The following is a 15,293-nucleotide window of genomic DNA, read 5'->3' on the forward strand; positions in this document are numbered from 1 at the left end:
GGATGGATAGATGGATAGATAGATCGATAGATAGATAGATAGATAGATAGATGGATAGATAGATAGATAGATAGATAGATAGATAGATAGATAGATAGATAGATAGATATAATTTATTGATCCCACAAGGGGACATTTTTCCGTTACAGCAGCATGGAAGAGGAAGATACAGCTAAAGCATGATATAAAAAAATAACAATAAAAAAGTAAATACGATTTTTATGAAGTTACTGGAAAAAAAAAAAAGGGAAAAGAAAATCAAAATCTCTTGGTTTTTAGTAAAAGTCGCTGAGATTGTGGATATGAAAAATAACATTTCAAAACTCATATTTTCCCTCACTGTCGGTTTGTTTACTTCGGCTGCTTTGTGCCAGCTACGCGCTCTCCCTACTTAAGTCAAGATGGTCCGCAAGAACCGCACAACTTACTGTCCAACGCCCCTGTGCGAACCCTAGACGTTTTGTCCCTGCTTCTTTGACCCAACTTGCGTTCAACGAGGGCTTTATTTTGAAAATCCCGGTCATCCGCGTTCCGGTTGGTCGCCGGCAGCTTGACGCCAGCTCTGTGTTTTTTTTTTTTTTTTTTTTTTTGCAGCCCGTCTGCGGAGAGCTGCCCGGTGAAGGACTGTCAGCGAACCAAGGGGGGAGTTTCTCCATCCACTTTCCACCCGGCGACGTCCCAGCCGAGGAACAGAAGGAGTGGGACACACACACACACACACACACGGACAAGTCCTCCGTTTTAATGTCGGTATTATCGCGTGTTTGATATAATCGTCTCGACCATGACTTCGGTTTGGAAGCGACTCCAGCGAGTCGGAAAGAAAGCGTCCAAGTTCCAGTTCGCCGCTTCGTTTCAAGAACTGATAATAGAGTGTACGAATAAATGGTAAGTACCTGTTATAACTCTTATTTATTTTTTTTCCCAACATTATGGATATGTCAGTATTTATTTCTTCACTGCTTCCACTTCTAACGTGGCGTTAAAGGGACTGACAAGGACGGGGCGGTTTACGGCACGACAAAGTGATGCCACTCAACTCAAAACTCATTTTTTTTTTGGCAACTGTAACGTGCGCGAGAGAGCAAAATAAAAAAAAAATAATAATAAAAAAAAGGCCCACGAGGGCTCATTTTGTATCCCGTTCAACTTACACGCCAACCGTTAATTTGTCACTTAAAACGTCACCTCTTATGTAACCTCTCATAGATGGACTTTTTTTTTTTTTTTAAAGTCCATTTTTTTTTAATTATTATTAATCACTATATAGGCTACACGTGGAGGCGGAAGTTAACGCCCTGCAATTGGTAAAAAAAAAAAAAAAAAAAAAAAAAAAAAGAGAGCTGTTTGGATATTCATGGTGGTTATTCATCCAAAGTCCTGCGAAGTACTTGTCGTGGCACGAGTCTTAAAGGGAGGCGGTCACGATGACGCAAGTATCTCCGGAGAGAGAGAGAAAGAGAGAAAGAGAGAGAAAAAACGCTTCTTTCTTAAATGTCACGCTTCACGCCGTGAAGACTGCGGATCAAAACATCTCGACTCTCCCGGCTAGAAAGCGCGTTTTCCTGCAGAGAGAGCGCGTCACATTACTTCCGCGTTTTGTTGTTGTTGTTGTTGTTGTTGTTTTTTTTGTTGTTGTTATTAATATTGAGTCAATGTTGTTTCCCCCGTGTGGTGGTGGTGGTGGTGGTGGTGACACAGTCGGGCTTAGAGACGAACCTGTCTGTAGGAACGTGTGATCGTCGTATCTGAAAAGGACCGAATAATTGCTGCTGTCGGGTCTTACAGGTGGAGAGAGAGAGGATGCGGTCACGTCCACCCATCGAGCACCATCAGCACCACCGTGCGCTGCAGCCAGAATGAATTAATTCGATCACACCCCACCCCCCCCCCACCCTCCTCCCACTCTCCCTCCTCCTCCACCCCTGCCCCTCCCTAAACTCTTACAAGAAACGCGTGTGGTGGAGTCACCTTGCCCGGATTGTTCGGGAGTTTTCCCAGGGAAAAGTATTACCTCATCCCCGATTTGTACTTATTTACTTACCGTAATGGACTTTAATAAAAAAAAAAAACCTACGAGCTAACTGACACGCAGTAACTCTGGGGGTGTTTCGGTCCTTTGATGGGGAGGGACGCCCTTTTTCTTGGTAATAGAAGCTGCAACGAAATGAGGCTCCACCAAACCAGTCACTAAATATTTGGCTTCTAACAATTAAGTCAGTCACAGTTTTTTTTTTTTTTTTTTTTTTTTAACTTGGGCTGAAATGATCATTCAACTTACCCGTTAAGTGATCAATCACAAAATTAATTCATATTAATGAACATTTTGGGAATCGAAGTGATTCATAGACTAGAAAATAGTGCGAGGCTATAGGCTTATGTTCAAATTTTCCAACCGGCTATCTTTAGCTCAAAAATAAGTAATTGCTGGATGTATTTGAGCTGATGTGTGTGCGCACCAGTGTTCAGCACGGACTTTGCTTGAGCTTGATTAGGTATGTATGCCCTATTTACTTTTGGAGGATGTAGCCTTGGTAACAATGCTTCAATTTTTTTATTAACCGGAATAGCCGACAATTTCTTTAGATTTCTTATTATTTGCACTTCATTTTTTTTTTATATTATTTTTTTTTTTCATTGTTCTTTATTTAACAGTGCTGAAATGGCGTCTTTTGCCACTGCGCGAAGCGTCAGTATTGTTGTGTACTTTATTTTTCCATTGTTCTTTATTCACATCTATCCAGGCTATAAGAGAAACTTTATTTTGTGAATTTAGGGAAGCATAAAAGGCAACATGTACGATTTTTTTTGTTAAAAACATTAAAAAAAAAAAAAAAATTAAAGATAAAATTGTCAACAGACTATAACTATATCAAAAATGTCTATGTGTTGTGTTGCACAAACGTCTATTGAGGTTAGCATGCTAACCAGCTAGTCCTGCCCCATTCTTTTTCATAGTAACGCTTTCTACCGTAGACTGAATGTTAAAGTTGCAGGATCTAAAAAGTGAAGCCGGTGCAGAAGTGCCTTGAAGTGCACTACCCCTGAGGGCCACAAGGGGCTGGCTCCAAAAACCTCTGGCTCCAATTGACTACCATGCAACTTCTCTCATTAAACACAAATGCGATAAGGTCATTATGACGTCATTTACTATATTCCCTCCCTCTAGTCAGTGTTCTCGCAGTCCTTCCGAAAATAATGTAATAATTAACCGCTTAAAATGTGATCTGCGACCGCTAGCAGTTGAAAATTCAGAATATGTAACCAAAGCAAGCGTAGTGTAAAATACGGCCGAGTAATAACGGTATAAAATTTCAGTGTACTCAAGTATAAACATACTTCACGACACATCTCGTTTGAAACGTGACTCTGCGTTTGGTATCACCTGAAGCCACACGCTTTCACCCTTTAACCGCGCTTCCACAACATGAACAAAATAACTGCTTGCAGATACAATACAAAATACGACATGACATTTTAGAGCCGCACAGACATAAGGATGGATTTTATGTAGCTTTTTTTTTTATTTTTATTTTTATTTTTTTCATCAAAATCAAATTATTAAACAGTCGCGATCTGGGAATGATCTGGGAGTTCAGAGTGCAAAACATTATTCAAGAACAAACGGTTTTGTGCCCTCGCTTGGTTAAATTTGAATATCTCCCTCGGTAAAAGTCACACCTGACGATAGCTCGCCACAAGAGGTTTCCAATGAGTGGTCACCTGACCCCCGTAGCTTCAATCATTTTATTGATTTACTGGCGTGTGATATGCACGTCTGTGGTGGTTTTTTTTTTCATCGTTGGAGTGCAAAGCTGCACATAGTTGAGCTAAACGAGGACGCAGCTCCTGTTCAGTCGTCTGTCTTGTTTTGTGGTTGCTTATGTTTGTTGCCTGTGTTTTAATATTTAAAACTTGGCAGACAGAAAGAGGAAGGGCTGGAATTGCGCTGCCAAGGTGCAAAAGTGTTTTGCGGTTTTTAATGAGACTTATTGCAGCAAGAGCCTTTTAGCAGGACTTCAACGTCGGAGCCTACTTTGTCCATTAAGTACTTTGTAAATGTATTAAGTATTGTAAATTGTTTTCCAAAATGTTAAACTTAATGTAGTGCCAAATATAGACGGAATATGTTTTGTGTATTGTTTTAATCTCATTTCATGGCCTTTGTGTTGCCAATGTTTCACTCATCAGTGACATTTTTTTTTTTTAAAGATGCTGTTTATTTCTTTGTCCATTATGCAGAAAGAAAAACTAATATATTAAAAGCACGTTGAATAGCATCAATATTTACCAACTTATTGATATAAGGCTGTTATTTACACTCAAACGTAGATTTTTTTTTTATTTCAAGCTTTTGCCGGGAGTTTTTCCCATTAAACTCTGGCCTGGTGATGGGAACAAATATACGTACTGTATTTCAACATCTCCCATCTCTCATGCGTAGAGCATAAGGTTTTTCATTTTGGTATTACAGTTGTAGAGTTATTACTCGTTGAAATCGAGGATGGATTTTTTTTTTTTTCTGGCCGGAAATTCCAGAAAATAGCCTCAAAGCGGTTAATTAGATATCAGGCCTCATATCTTGCTTGATTGTAATGCCATGTGATGGCATAATGTCCTCTAAGTCAGATTCGGTCAGATTCGGTCAGATTCACCGTTCGCTCCTCTCCAGCTCGTCCATACGGTCACTTCTGGCTCCAAAAAAACCAAGATGGCAACGGTTGAAATGCCATACTTGAGGCTTCAGAACCTCAGTTTACGTGGTTGGTTGATGTCACGGCTTTTCTTCTACAACATGCTATATTAAGTCACTGTACAGTCTGCCGTCAGTTCACACGACAGGTGTAGGAAGTGGCGTATTCTCACTTCTCGTTATGAGGAATAGAAGCAGAAAACAAGCGTTAGCATTGGTGTTTATTTCCACTGCTGGAGACAGACGACAGCGAGTTTAATGCTAATATTACCATGTGTCTTCTAGACTGGTGAATAAACTGTTTTGAATAAGCTCATTGTATAAAGTCGAGTAAGTATATCCTGGCACTGTGGGACATTCCTGGCGGGCTGCTACTTTGATGGTGCCGCCAAAAAAACAATCCATAAAGTTCACACTTTCAAACACCGTTTCCTGGTCTGCTGAAATTGTTCGTTTGTTTGCTAAGTTAGATGAGTAAGAAAGCCTATGTTGCTCGCTCAATTAAAAGCAGTTTTATGTAGTAAGCAAACCAGGCGTATTGACCTCGTTCGGACACTTTCTTAGTTCTTTAGTGTGGCTAATGGCAACATAAACTCTACCGAAAACCATTGCAATTGGTGTCGATATATTGGTTTTGCTCTGGCGGTTGTCTCGCTACTATGGTCTTAGTAAAAACGGAGATAAGCAAGCTATAACATAAACTTTAGGAATAACCCAATTCTGGGTGCACACAATCTAACTTTACAATGATCAGTTTTAGAAAAATAAAAACTACTTCGGCAAGGCAAGAATATGTGAATTCTACGAAACTGCCGACACTCACAGAGCCGGTGTTGCACCAAAAAAAATTAACGACCAATCAGATTGTGTGGTTTGCCCTGAAATTTGTTTACCCTTACTCCTCATGTTTAAACCTAACCGGCACCTAACAACACTGGATCTCACAGAATCTCATAGGTCCCAGTTTTGGGGTGTAACACCAAACACCAAACTGGGAGCAGACTGCCTGGACGTCATAACGACTCACTATCGCCTCCTAATGTACGAAATAGTATTACAAGGCGACCCATACGAGATTCCGGTTTTTTGTGTGTTTTTTTTTACAAATTCAATACTACATATATGTGTGTGTCTGTGTTCATGGGTGACCTATCGGGAAACATCGCAGACAAAACACTATGACAGGAATGCGTAAAATGTGGATCAGCGAGACGAACCGTCTCCCTGAGCTGAACAGCAAATAAAACCACTTCCACGGAGAGTACAGAGGAATATCAGAAAGTCTGGGAAAACCGACCAAAATACAATTACGTGAGTTGTTTACAGGCAAGTCTGTCTGATGTGTCAGTTATTCTGCCTTGAGAAGCTGAACTCTGCCAACCACCGGCTGACTAAACACTGTATTTAAAAACCCTGTTGTGCGTTTGTAGGTCAGTGCTGCTGATACATGTCTATTATAGTGCAGCAGGTGTAGGGTTACTGTAAAGCCTCTGTGAAGTTCAGCGCAGCAGGAGTTGTCTATTTCTGTTTCAGTCTCGCTCGTCTCTCATGACTCGTCTCACTAAATCGCTCATTGCTTTTGAGATTCGTGCAACGTTGTGACCAGGACAATACTGACAGTAGTGTTTTCACGTTTTGGATTGAAACAGCTGGGTGGTTGATAATCTGCACGAGTATTCACTTTATTTTTGCCATAAAATTCTGCCGTTTATTCACTGTATTTCTGTCACAACCCCGTTTCCCCAAAACAGTTGGGACACTGTGTAAAATGTAAATAAAAAGAGAATACAATGATTTGCAAATCATATAAACCCACATTTAATTGCAAATAGACCAAAGACAACATGTCAAATGTTGAAATGGTGAAAATTTGATTGTTTTATGAAATTTTTTTGCTGATTTTGAATTTGATGGCAGCATCACGCCTGGCTAAAGAAGAACTTGTGTAATTTTAAATGTACAGAAGATAATTATATACTGTATTTACACACTCAAATTCAACAGTCAAACAGAAAATGAAACGGAAAACTCCACTCAGAAACTTGTGAGCATGTTTACCTGGGTGTGTGGAGTGTGAACACACTTTGCCTGCATGTTACATTCATGCTTGTTGGTTTAATAGAAACACTAAAATGCTTTTGTACTATGTGCTCTGTTGTTATTCAGGCAACCAGACAAACTGAGAGTGGTGTGGATCCGGAGAAACAGACGTCACAGCACAAAGGTAATACAAGGAGAAACAAATTCAACTGAACTAGCCGGTTCTCCCTACAGGGCTCCCATAGCCCATTTGTAAGGTCAAAGTCTACTTAGTTTACTTGTACAGTCACTCTTCGGTAAGTGGAGATTTATGCTGAACTAAACGGGTTGCATTGTGAAGTGTAGTTTTTACATATGGGGCTTCGTTGTTACGAAATATATGCAAGTACTATATGTGACATCTTCGTAGCTACTGAACCTGTTTGCCTGCGTCAACGATTAAACGCTACATACACTTTCAATTAAATTAAATGAAATTCAAATCAATTCAATTCATTTCAATTTAATGTAATTTAATTCAATTCAATTTAATTCAATTCAACTCAACTCAAATCAATTCAATTCAACTTAACTCAAATCAATTCAATTAAACTTAACTCAAATCAATTCAATTCAATTCAATTCAATTCAATTCAACTTAACTCAAATCAATTCAATTCAACTTAACTCAAATCAATTCAATTCAACTTAACTCAAATCAATTCAATTAAACTTAACTCAAATCAATTCAATTCAATTCAATTCAACTTAACTCAAATCAACTCAATTCAACTTAACTCAAATCAATTCAATTAAACTTAACTCAAATCAAATCAATTCAATTCAATTCAAATCAATTCAATTCAATTCAATTCAAATCAACTCAACTCAACTCAACTCAATTCAATTCAACTTAACTCAAATCAATTCAATTAAACTTAACTTAACTCAAATCAATTCAATTAAACTCAACTCAACTCAATTCAACTCAACTCAACTCAACTCAACTCAATTCAATTCAACTTAACTCAAATCAATTCAATTAAACTCAACTCAACTCAATTCAACTCAACTCAACTCAACTCAACTCAACTCAATTCAACTTAACTCAAATCAATTCAATTCAATTCAACTCAACTCAACTCAACTCAACTCAACTAATTCAATTCAACTCAACTCAACTCAACTCAACTAATTCAATTCAATTAAATTCAATAACATTTTATTTATATAGCGACAAATCATAACATAACACATTAAGGTCGTTAGAACAGAAACCTCAGAACTTTATAGAAAGGAACAACTCTTTTATTTAACAGGTAAAACCTCCGACAGAACCAGACTCATGGGTGGACAGCTATCTGCCTCGGCTGGATGGGGTGAGGGGAGAGCAGAGGAAAAAAAGAACAGCATAGAGAGACAACAGAGAATAAACAATGGGTAGGTTGGTGGGGCCTGCAGATCCAAAACCATGCAGCGCCAGAATCAGAGAAACCTGCACAAAAAAAAAAATCACCTCAGTCAGGACGCCGCGTCAGATTTCACCATTTATAACAGAAAGACATATATTGCGTTTGGTCGTGACTCTGCTCAGGTGATGCTCTGAAACAATCCGAGCAAGCATGACAAGGACTATTCCTGAAATTACAAAACCTGACAGAGCCTGAGATTCATGACATTTGAATGAACAAAGAAAAACATTTTGTTAATGTGTGAGAAGGCTGGGGAGGTGGAGGAGAGCACAGAACAGGTAGAATGAATGAATGGGCGCTGGCACGGTTACCAAGCGCACTAATTTTGGAGGGAGTCTGGGAATGATTGGATGGAGAAAGGTGCCTGCCTGAAATAACGTAAAGCATAGATTATGTAATGCAAATTGAATCTTAGGTTATTATGACTGAATGTACTGAAATTATATAGCGACAAGCGCGACACATTTCCTTTGAATTCTCCCAACTATGCGTGACCTTCTCTTCTGGACGCAAAGATATCGGGAACATGCTGAATCCAACGGATGAACATCTGGCAATAAAGTGTTGCCCCGAAAACAAAGGAAATATACTACGTGTGAAATAAGTCTATGTGTGGTGACAAGCATGTCTCACGTCTTTGAATTCACACAAGCATGAGAACTACTTTCTCTTATGAATGCATAGCAATCAGCCGCCTGCAGTTCGGAGCAGCGGAACAAGATCAGTTTTTTTTTTTTAACTGACTTGATACGAAGGAAATATACTTTGTGAGGTGTGAGACGTTGTGAGGCGACAAGCATCTCGCATTTTCTTTGAGTTCGCGCAAGCAAAGCACGACCCTCTCTTCCGAATGTAGGGAGATCAGCGGCCTGCTGAATTGAAAATGAGGAACATCTGGCAAGGCATCCTCGACCGGACACAAAGAAACATTCTGTGTGAAGACGAGAGATTGGGGGGAAAGCTGAGCCCCGAGCAAGGATTTGCTTTCTGACCGTTTGGCTCATCGGAGGATAGATGCAACAAGCGTCTGAGAATCGTTTAAGCCATATTACACCAGAGGCTGTGCTTTAACGTCATTATTGGCGTGACGGGGATGCGGTCAGGACCCGAGGCGCCTCCTCCGAGGCCTGTAAGCGTGACTCATGGACAAGTTACCAACTAAATATAATATGTAATCAAAATGCGTTCACATTGTGGGCCAGGTCGCTCTCAAAATATGAAACTTTTATTAGTGTGATTTCCGTTTCCATGGCAACACATGGGGTATGACTGGAAAACAATCAGTCACGTCAGCAGACTCTTATGTAATGTACGCGATGTTTACTACTCAAGGAAGTAGTCCGACCCTTAGCAACGACCCTAGCAACAGAGAGGATTTCTAATCCGTTTTTATTACTTTCTAGAGATCGTTTCTCAAACTGAATAAATACAGCACATAAACACTAAACTGCTTAGCTGGCTCAGTCTTGTTGTAACTAAGATATCCGCTGTTGTAAGTAAGATATTCGCTGAAAAAAGATATCAATTGATTTTTATGTGTCGCGTTAAAACCAAACCGGTCAAATTGTCCGCCATTAGGATCTGTGGTTTTATAGTACAGGGACTCGGAGCGACAAAAAAAAGGACCAAACGAGACCTGATTTCGCCAAGTGCGTCACATTCAATGGGCCTATAACAAGTAAAAACATATTAAATGCAATTTAATTGCAATCTGTTAGCAATCTGCATCAGAGGGCTTCAGACAGTGTTAGAGATACGGGGACCAGAGAGGATGTCCAGAGTATAATTTCTTTTTCCGCTGCACTTCAAACAGGTGTTACTAAGTGGGATGCGAAAGGCAACGTTTTTTTAGCACCTCTACCTGCTATTTTAACTAGTTTAATAGTGCGATCTATGGTAGAATATTACAAAATTGAGACAGAGGAATTAGATTTAATACTTTTAATACTTTGATTGTGAGGAGCTAATAAATCAATAATCATGCATTTTTCCCCAGAATGCTTCCGGGTCGCGATGCCTGTGGGGGGGTTAAAGCGATATTTGGGGAAAGGGGACTTAAAAAAAAGGGGCCAATCATGTATCTCTTCTCGACCTCTCCGGTAAGGAGTTTATCTACAACATCAGGATCTTGATAACAACACGGGAGATTATTGCCGATTAGGGTTCTGGAAAAGAGGCAGGATAAATGAGCAAAAAACCCATTAGATAACAAATAAAAGAACAAAATCAGCAATCTGGATGCTCCTTTAGAGCCCAAGAGGGCTCTGGGATGTTAATAGGAGTGGATGGTTCCTGTATTTGCTCTTTGCCAGGAACCACTGACTGCAAAAACTGCAAGCATGCAGAATACTTACAATTAGAAAAATCTGCAAACATTCTCATTGCAATTGTAGCACAAGAGGGGAATCTAGAATGGGCACCTGGGTGGGTTTAATTTTAGGAGAGACGTGGGGTTTGGGAGCAGAAGACTTTGGGCTCGGTGAGGGTTTTTGGACTGAGACTGGAGACTTGAGGGAATGCTCCACAGATGGTGTGATGGTCGGTGAAGTGCGTGCAATACTAGTGCCAAATCTACTGTCTACTGTCCAGCTTTTGATTAAACCCCTGCAGGAAGGCAGCTGCTTTCGCAGAGAAAGATTTATGGTGGTCATAAAAAAAGAGTAGCGGCATAGGACAGATTAAAAAATTATGGAAAGGTATCGATCAAGCACAGCTCTGTGCTCTGGATAAACGTCACAAATAACATCTCCAAAAATCCAAAGGCCACATTGAACTCAGTCGTGGTGAGATTCTTAGAGTTTTGGATCATAGTCGGGGAGGATGACAAAATTGTCCCTGCAATCAGCAAGGCTTTTCTCTTGAGTGAGATTCATTTAAAAGTATTTTTTACTAAATTTACATAATTACCTGCCAGGGTCCAACTGCAGAAATGAGCTTTTTTCAAGCCGCAGTCGGTGAAAAAAACAGGACCTCAGAGGCGGTCGGTAGGAGGAGGAGGAGGGGGAGTAAGAGGAGGAGTAGGAGGAGGAAGAGGAAGAGGAAGAGGAGGAGGAAAGCTGGGTAGTGGCAGGAGAAGGAAAGAAAAAGGATGGACAGGTTTTTCTCTACTTGAGAGATCGGTCAAAAAGTGAAGCACAATGAATGGATTCAAATAAAATGTGTTAAATACAGAGTTTTATTCATTTCTACCAATCTTTACAACTGTTTACAACAACAAAAATCATACAAAAAAATACTACAAAACAACTGCTAGATTAACAGGGTGAAACATTACTTCACAATCCTATTTTGACAAATTTTTTTCAACAGGTAAAACTGTTCAACAAAACATTTTGAATACATTTCTTTGCAACTTTTTTTTTACTTGCCTATTAAAAATAGTCACGGTCAGTAGGTACCTCATCGAGTTGAACAACACATTCTAACACACTGGAGATCACACTGTGTGAACCCACACTTGACAGCCTGACTGTCTCATTTTGGGTTCGTCCTTCACAACCTACCTGGTCTGGGAAGGCCATGCACTCATAGGTGGTGTCCTCCAAAGCATCAAAGGATGCGACCTCTGAATTGGGAAACAGCTACAATGTAGACCAGGGGTGGGAAATTAATTTTCCCAAGGGGCCTCATGAGAAACTGGGACTGTTGTGGAGGGCCGGACCAATGGGCTGAATTCAATTCTGCTCAATATTAATTTGATCTCTTTATGAAAAGCAGTAAATTGTATGGTTTTTATTAGCTACTACTGGTAGTAGTAGATGTGACAATTAGGCTATTAAAATGTGGTGCAAGCATTTTAAAAACGTCAACATTATATCACTATTCAATCAACATTCACAAAAAAGATTTTGAAAATGAGCATATTTTTGCAGTATTTCAAAGACCAGCATTAAATTAACTTTATAAAAAAAACCACACCGGAATCTACCAATTACGTGCTGTGAGAGGGAGATGAAATGTCAGATGGAGAATCAAATTCTCTTCTAACCCACCTAGCTCTGGCAGTAAGTCACATACAATCTCATGATTAGATTGAACAGAAAGCACTAAAGATTCCAGCGCTATTTAAACGTAATTTCTGAGCTAACTTATCACAAAGATACTTATATCAACATGAAGTTTGACACATGGGTGCGTTATTGGACTTCAGTAACTAAAACCATAACCCGCAGAGAACCCGGTGTTACGCTCCTCCTACTTGGCCCGGTGGCCTGGTGGAAAATTTGATTGCGATTCCTCATTTGTGATCAATAACTGTATCGCTAATGCAACCCAGTCCAAGAGTAGAAATTATCGAGAGATAAAAATGCAGTATTCAAAGTTTGCTCTGCAAGGAAATGTTGAACAACGACAACGTTGACGTTGAACACCTTGCTTCTGTTCTCTTTTCTATCAGCTCCACAGCTGGCAGCCAGGCATTAAAAACCCCTACAGAGGCCTGGTGATTTGGCAGCTTCCAGAGAGTTTAGACATCACCGTCACACTCTTCAAGGTATGAAGTTTAGTTTCTGTGTTGCTGCAGCTGATAAATCATCTGGATTACAGTTTGGAAACCAATCTAGATTGGTCATGGCAAAGCTAAAATCTAATATAATTCTGCCTTCATCAACAGGAACCCACTGCAGAGGAATTTGAAGACAAGGACTGGACCTTTGTCATTGAAAATGTACGTATGATCTGTCCTAATAATCCTGGAAGTTGTAAGTCATAGCTAGTTCTAGCACATCCCCCAACACCCTGTTACCAGGAATCATTTGTCCCCGCATAGACCGTTTTATGTAGGTACCCACAACTGCTGAATGGAACGATACGCCACCCTTTTCGGAGATGGTCCGACCCAGTGGATTGGCCATAACCATTTGTCAAAATTACATTCCTCCCACATCTAACATGTTCACTATGAAAACACACTGTTCATTTTATGCCTTGTACATCACAGACCTTGACATGTGCCATTTTTGATAAGATAATTGATGTCCACTTAATCTGCGAGCGGTCACGGTGTTCTTGCTGTTTGTCAAGAAGAAGGAATTTGTGTTCAAACTTGAACTCCTTGTCCTTTGGATTTCATTTTCAGGAGACAAAAGGTCGTCGGAAAGTGTTGGCCTCAGTCGACGTCAATATGAAGAAGTATGCCAGTGCCACGCCGGCCCAGTATGATGTAACACTGAAGCTCAACCCGCTGTCTGTGAAAGTGGTGGAAGCCACACTGAAACTCAACCTGTCCTGTATCTTTCTGAAGGAGGGCAAAGCCACGTGAGTAGACTCAGGAATAACTCAACGTAATTTCAATATTTCTTAAAAAAGTTATTTCATAGACCTTAAATCAGCAGCGGAATAAAAGGTTTGGACCGTTATAGTTTTTCCACACCTGCCGACCTTAAAGAATGTCTTGTCGTACCATTTTAAACAAACAAAACATTTAGCTTTTCTATGTGTGCGGCTAAAACCAGACATAAGACATATATTTTAGATAGTTTATTAGACTCATTGATTCATATCTAAATTTGAACTGATTTGAACGAAACCATTGAGAAGCTCAATATGGCAAGAAAAATAACTTAATGTATAGATAGAATTCCCATTTTTGTTTTAATTTGATCCCTGTCAATACAAACATTGATACAAACATGTCGTTCAAGGCCCAATTATCAAAATGATCCTACTGCTGGATGCATGGTGAGGAGGTGTAAAGTTGCAGAGGCATGGCCATCTCTCGGTAACTTTCTAGGAATTTCTGCAGTGTGTGCAATTGCATTTATTTTTTAGCTGGGGAATACAATGAGCTTCTCCTCTTAGGTTTGGCTGCAATAATGACAATAATTAATATTATAAATGCGATCAAAAGTCCCGTTTAACAGTCTGCGACACAATAACGGGGCTGGGTTTAAAAAAATTTGATTTTCCGATTAAAATCGATCTTCACTTGAATAATCCGATATCGATTCATGAATCCCGAGATGGCTCTTTTAGCCACGTAACGTTTGGACGGCCCACCCTCGTGTCTGAGTTTTAATGGCATCGACTTCTACAGTACTAAAGTTCACGTGTATACTCATGCGAGAGGTTTGTGGAAAGTTTAGATTCTTGCGATTTGATTGGCGTTAACCGTGTCAAGACACAATCTTTCCAGCAGGTTCAGTAAACAGTTTTGTCAGACCACCATCATACAAAACAGACAATTACAGTGTTGACGTAACTCGCCCGTAAAGTCTCACAGACCAGCAACAATCCGTCAAAGTCTGACAACAAATGGTTTGGTCAGCAAAGCTCCAGTAAATCCAATCCAGTAACGTACTCAGCGCAAAACACATGATCACATCCATAACACTCAGAATTAACTGTGCTCATTTGAAATTTCCCAGCAGGCGTTCATAATTTTCTACATAGTTAGCAGTAAAGTCAGATAGCATCTTGGGCATTACGCTGCAGGTTTGATATCTCACTGAGCCAACAGGAGCTTTCATATCCTGTCCCCAGCCAACAATAGCCAACCGGAGTTGGTATCGAGCGGAACTTGGTTGAACACAGCTGCGGGTCATTTTGACCCAAGGACAGCACGAGGGTTAATGTGAATATTATTTTTTTTTTTAATAATGCACTATGTTAGAGCGTGTCTTGTAAAATTTACAGAATCAGTTCTCTGAGATTCTGTTTCATATCCAAGCAAAATTGGTATTGTAACTGAAATATCTCTAACCAAATCCATATCGAATCGAATTGAATCGAATCTGGATCTTGTGAGTTGGAATTGAATTGATTTCGGAAATCAGTGGCGATACCCAGCCCTGGATAATTTCACTTTCTTTGCCAAATTAAATGACTGGTGAAGAAGCGAGTTATCTTACAAATACATATGTAACGTTTGGCTATCGTTAAATCAACTGTCCACATTCATTTAAGTCCACATTCCGTCAGTCTGTTCACCTTTGCAATGAAGTTCAAAGAAGTGGTGAATAGAGTGATAAATAGATATTACTGGACATGTGATGGTTTGTGAGGAGTCTTCTTTCCCTCCTAGCTTATGTGGGAATTGTTGAATTGTTGGTTTTCTCTGTATAATATTGTGAAGTCTTGCTGCAAGGACTTTAACGTGTTAAGTGCCATGA

At 39.8% G+C, this 15,293-nt stretch overlaps 1 protein-coding gene across 10 annotated transcripts in view; it reads left to right on the top strand.

Moving 5' to 3' along the window:
- Window positions 1–602: 602 nt before the first annotated feature.
- The window catches only part of ehbp1l1a (EH domain binding protein 1-like 1a), a 47,656-nt gene continuing 32,965 nt past the window's right edge, over window positions 603–15,293 (top strand). For all 10 annotated transcript variants that reach the window (XM_069159020.1, XM_069159023.1, XM_069159026.1 and 7 more), the window contains exons 1-5: window positions 603–888; window positions 6,860–6,917; window positions 12,581–12,676; window positions 12,797–12,850; window positions 13,262–13,440. In XM_069159020.1, the coding sequence (XP_069015121.1) occupies window positions 785–888; window positions 6,860–6,917; window positions 12,581–12,676; window positions 12,797–12,850; window positions 13,262–13,440 (491 nt within the window). In that variant the 5' untranslated portion in view covers window positions 603–784. The remainder of the gene's footprint in view (window positions 889–6,859; window positions 6,918–12,580; window positions 12,677–12,796; window positions 12,851–13,261; window positions 13,441–15,293) is intronic.

This window comes from Embiotoca jacksoni, unplaced genomic scaffold (genome assembly GCF_022577435.1).
Source record: "Embiotoca jacksoni isolate LCO1_2020_lvr unplaced genomic scaffold, fEmbJac1.0.p SCAF_24, whole genome shotgun sequence".
NCBI lineage: Eukaryota > Metazoa > Chordata > Actinopteri > Embiotocidae > Embiotoca > Embiotoca jacksoni.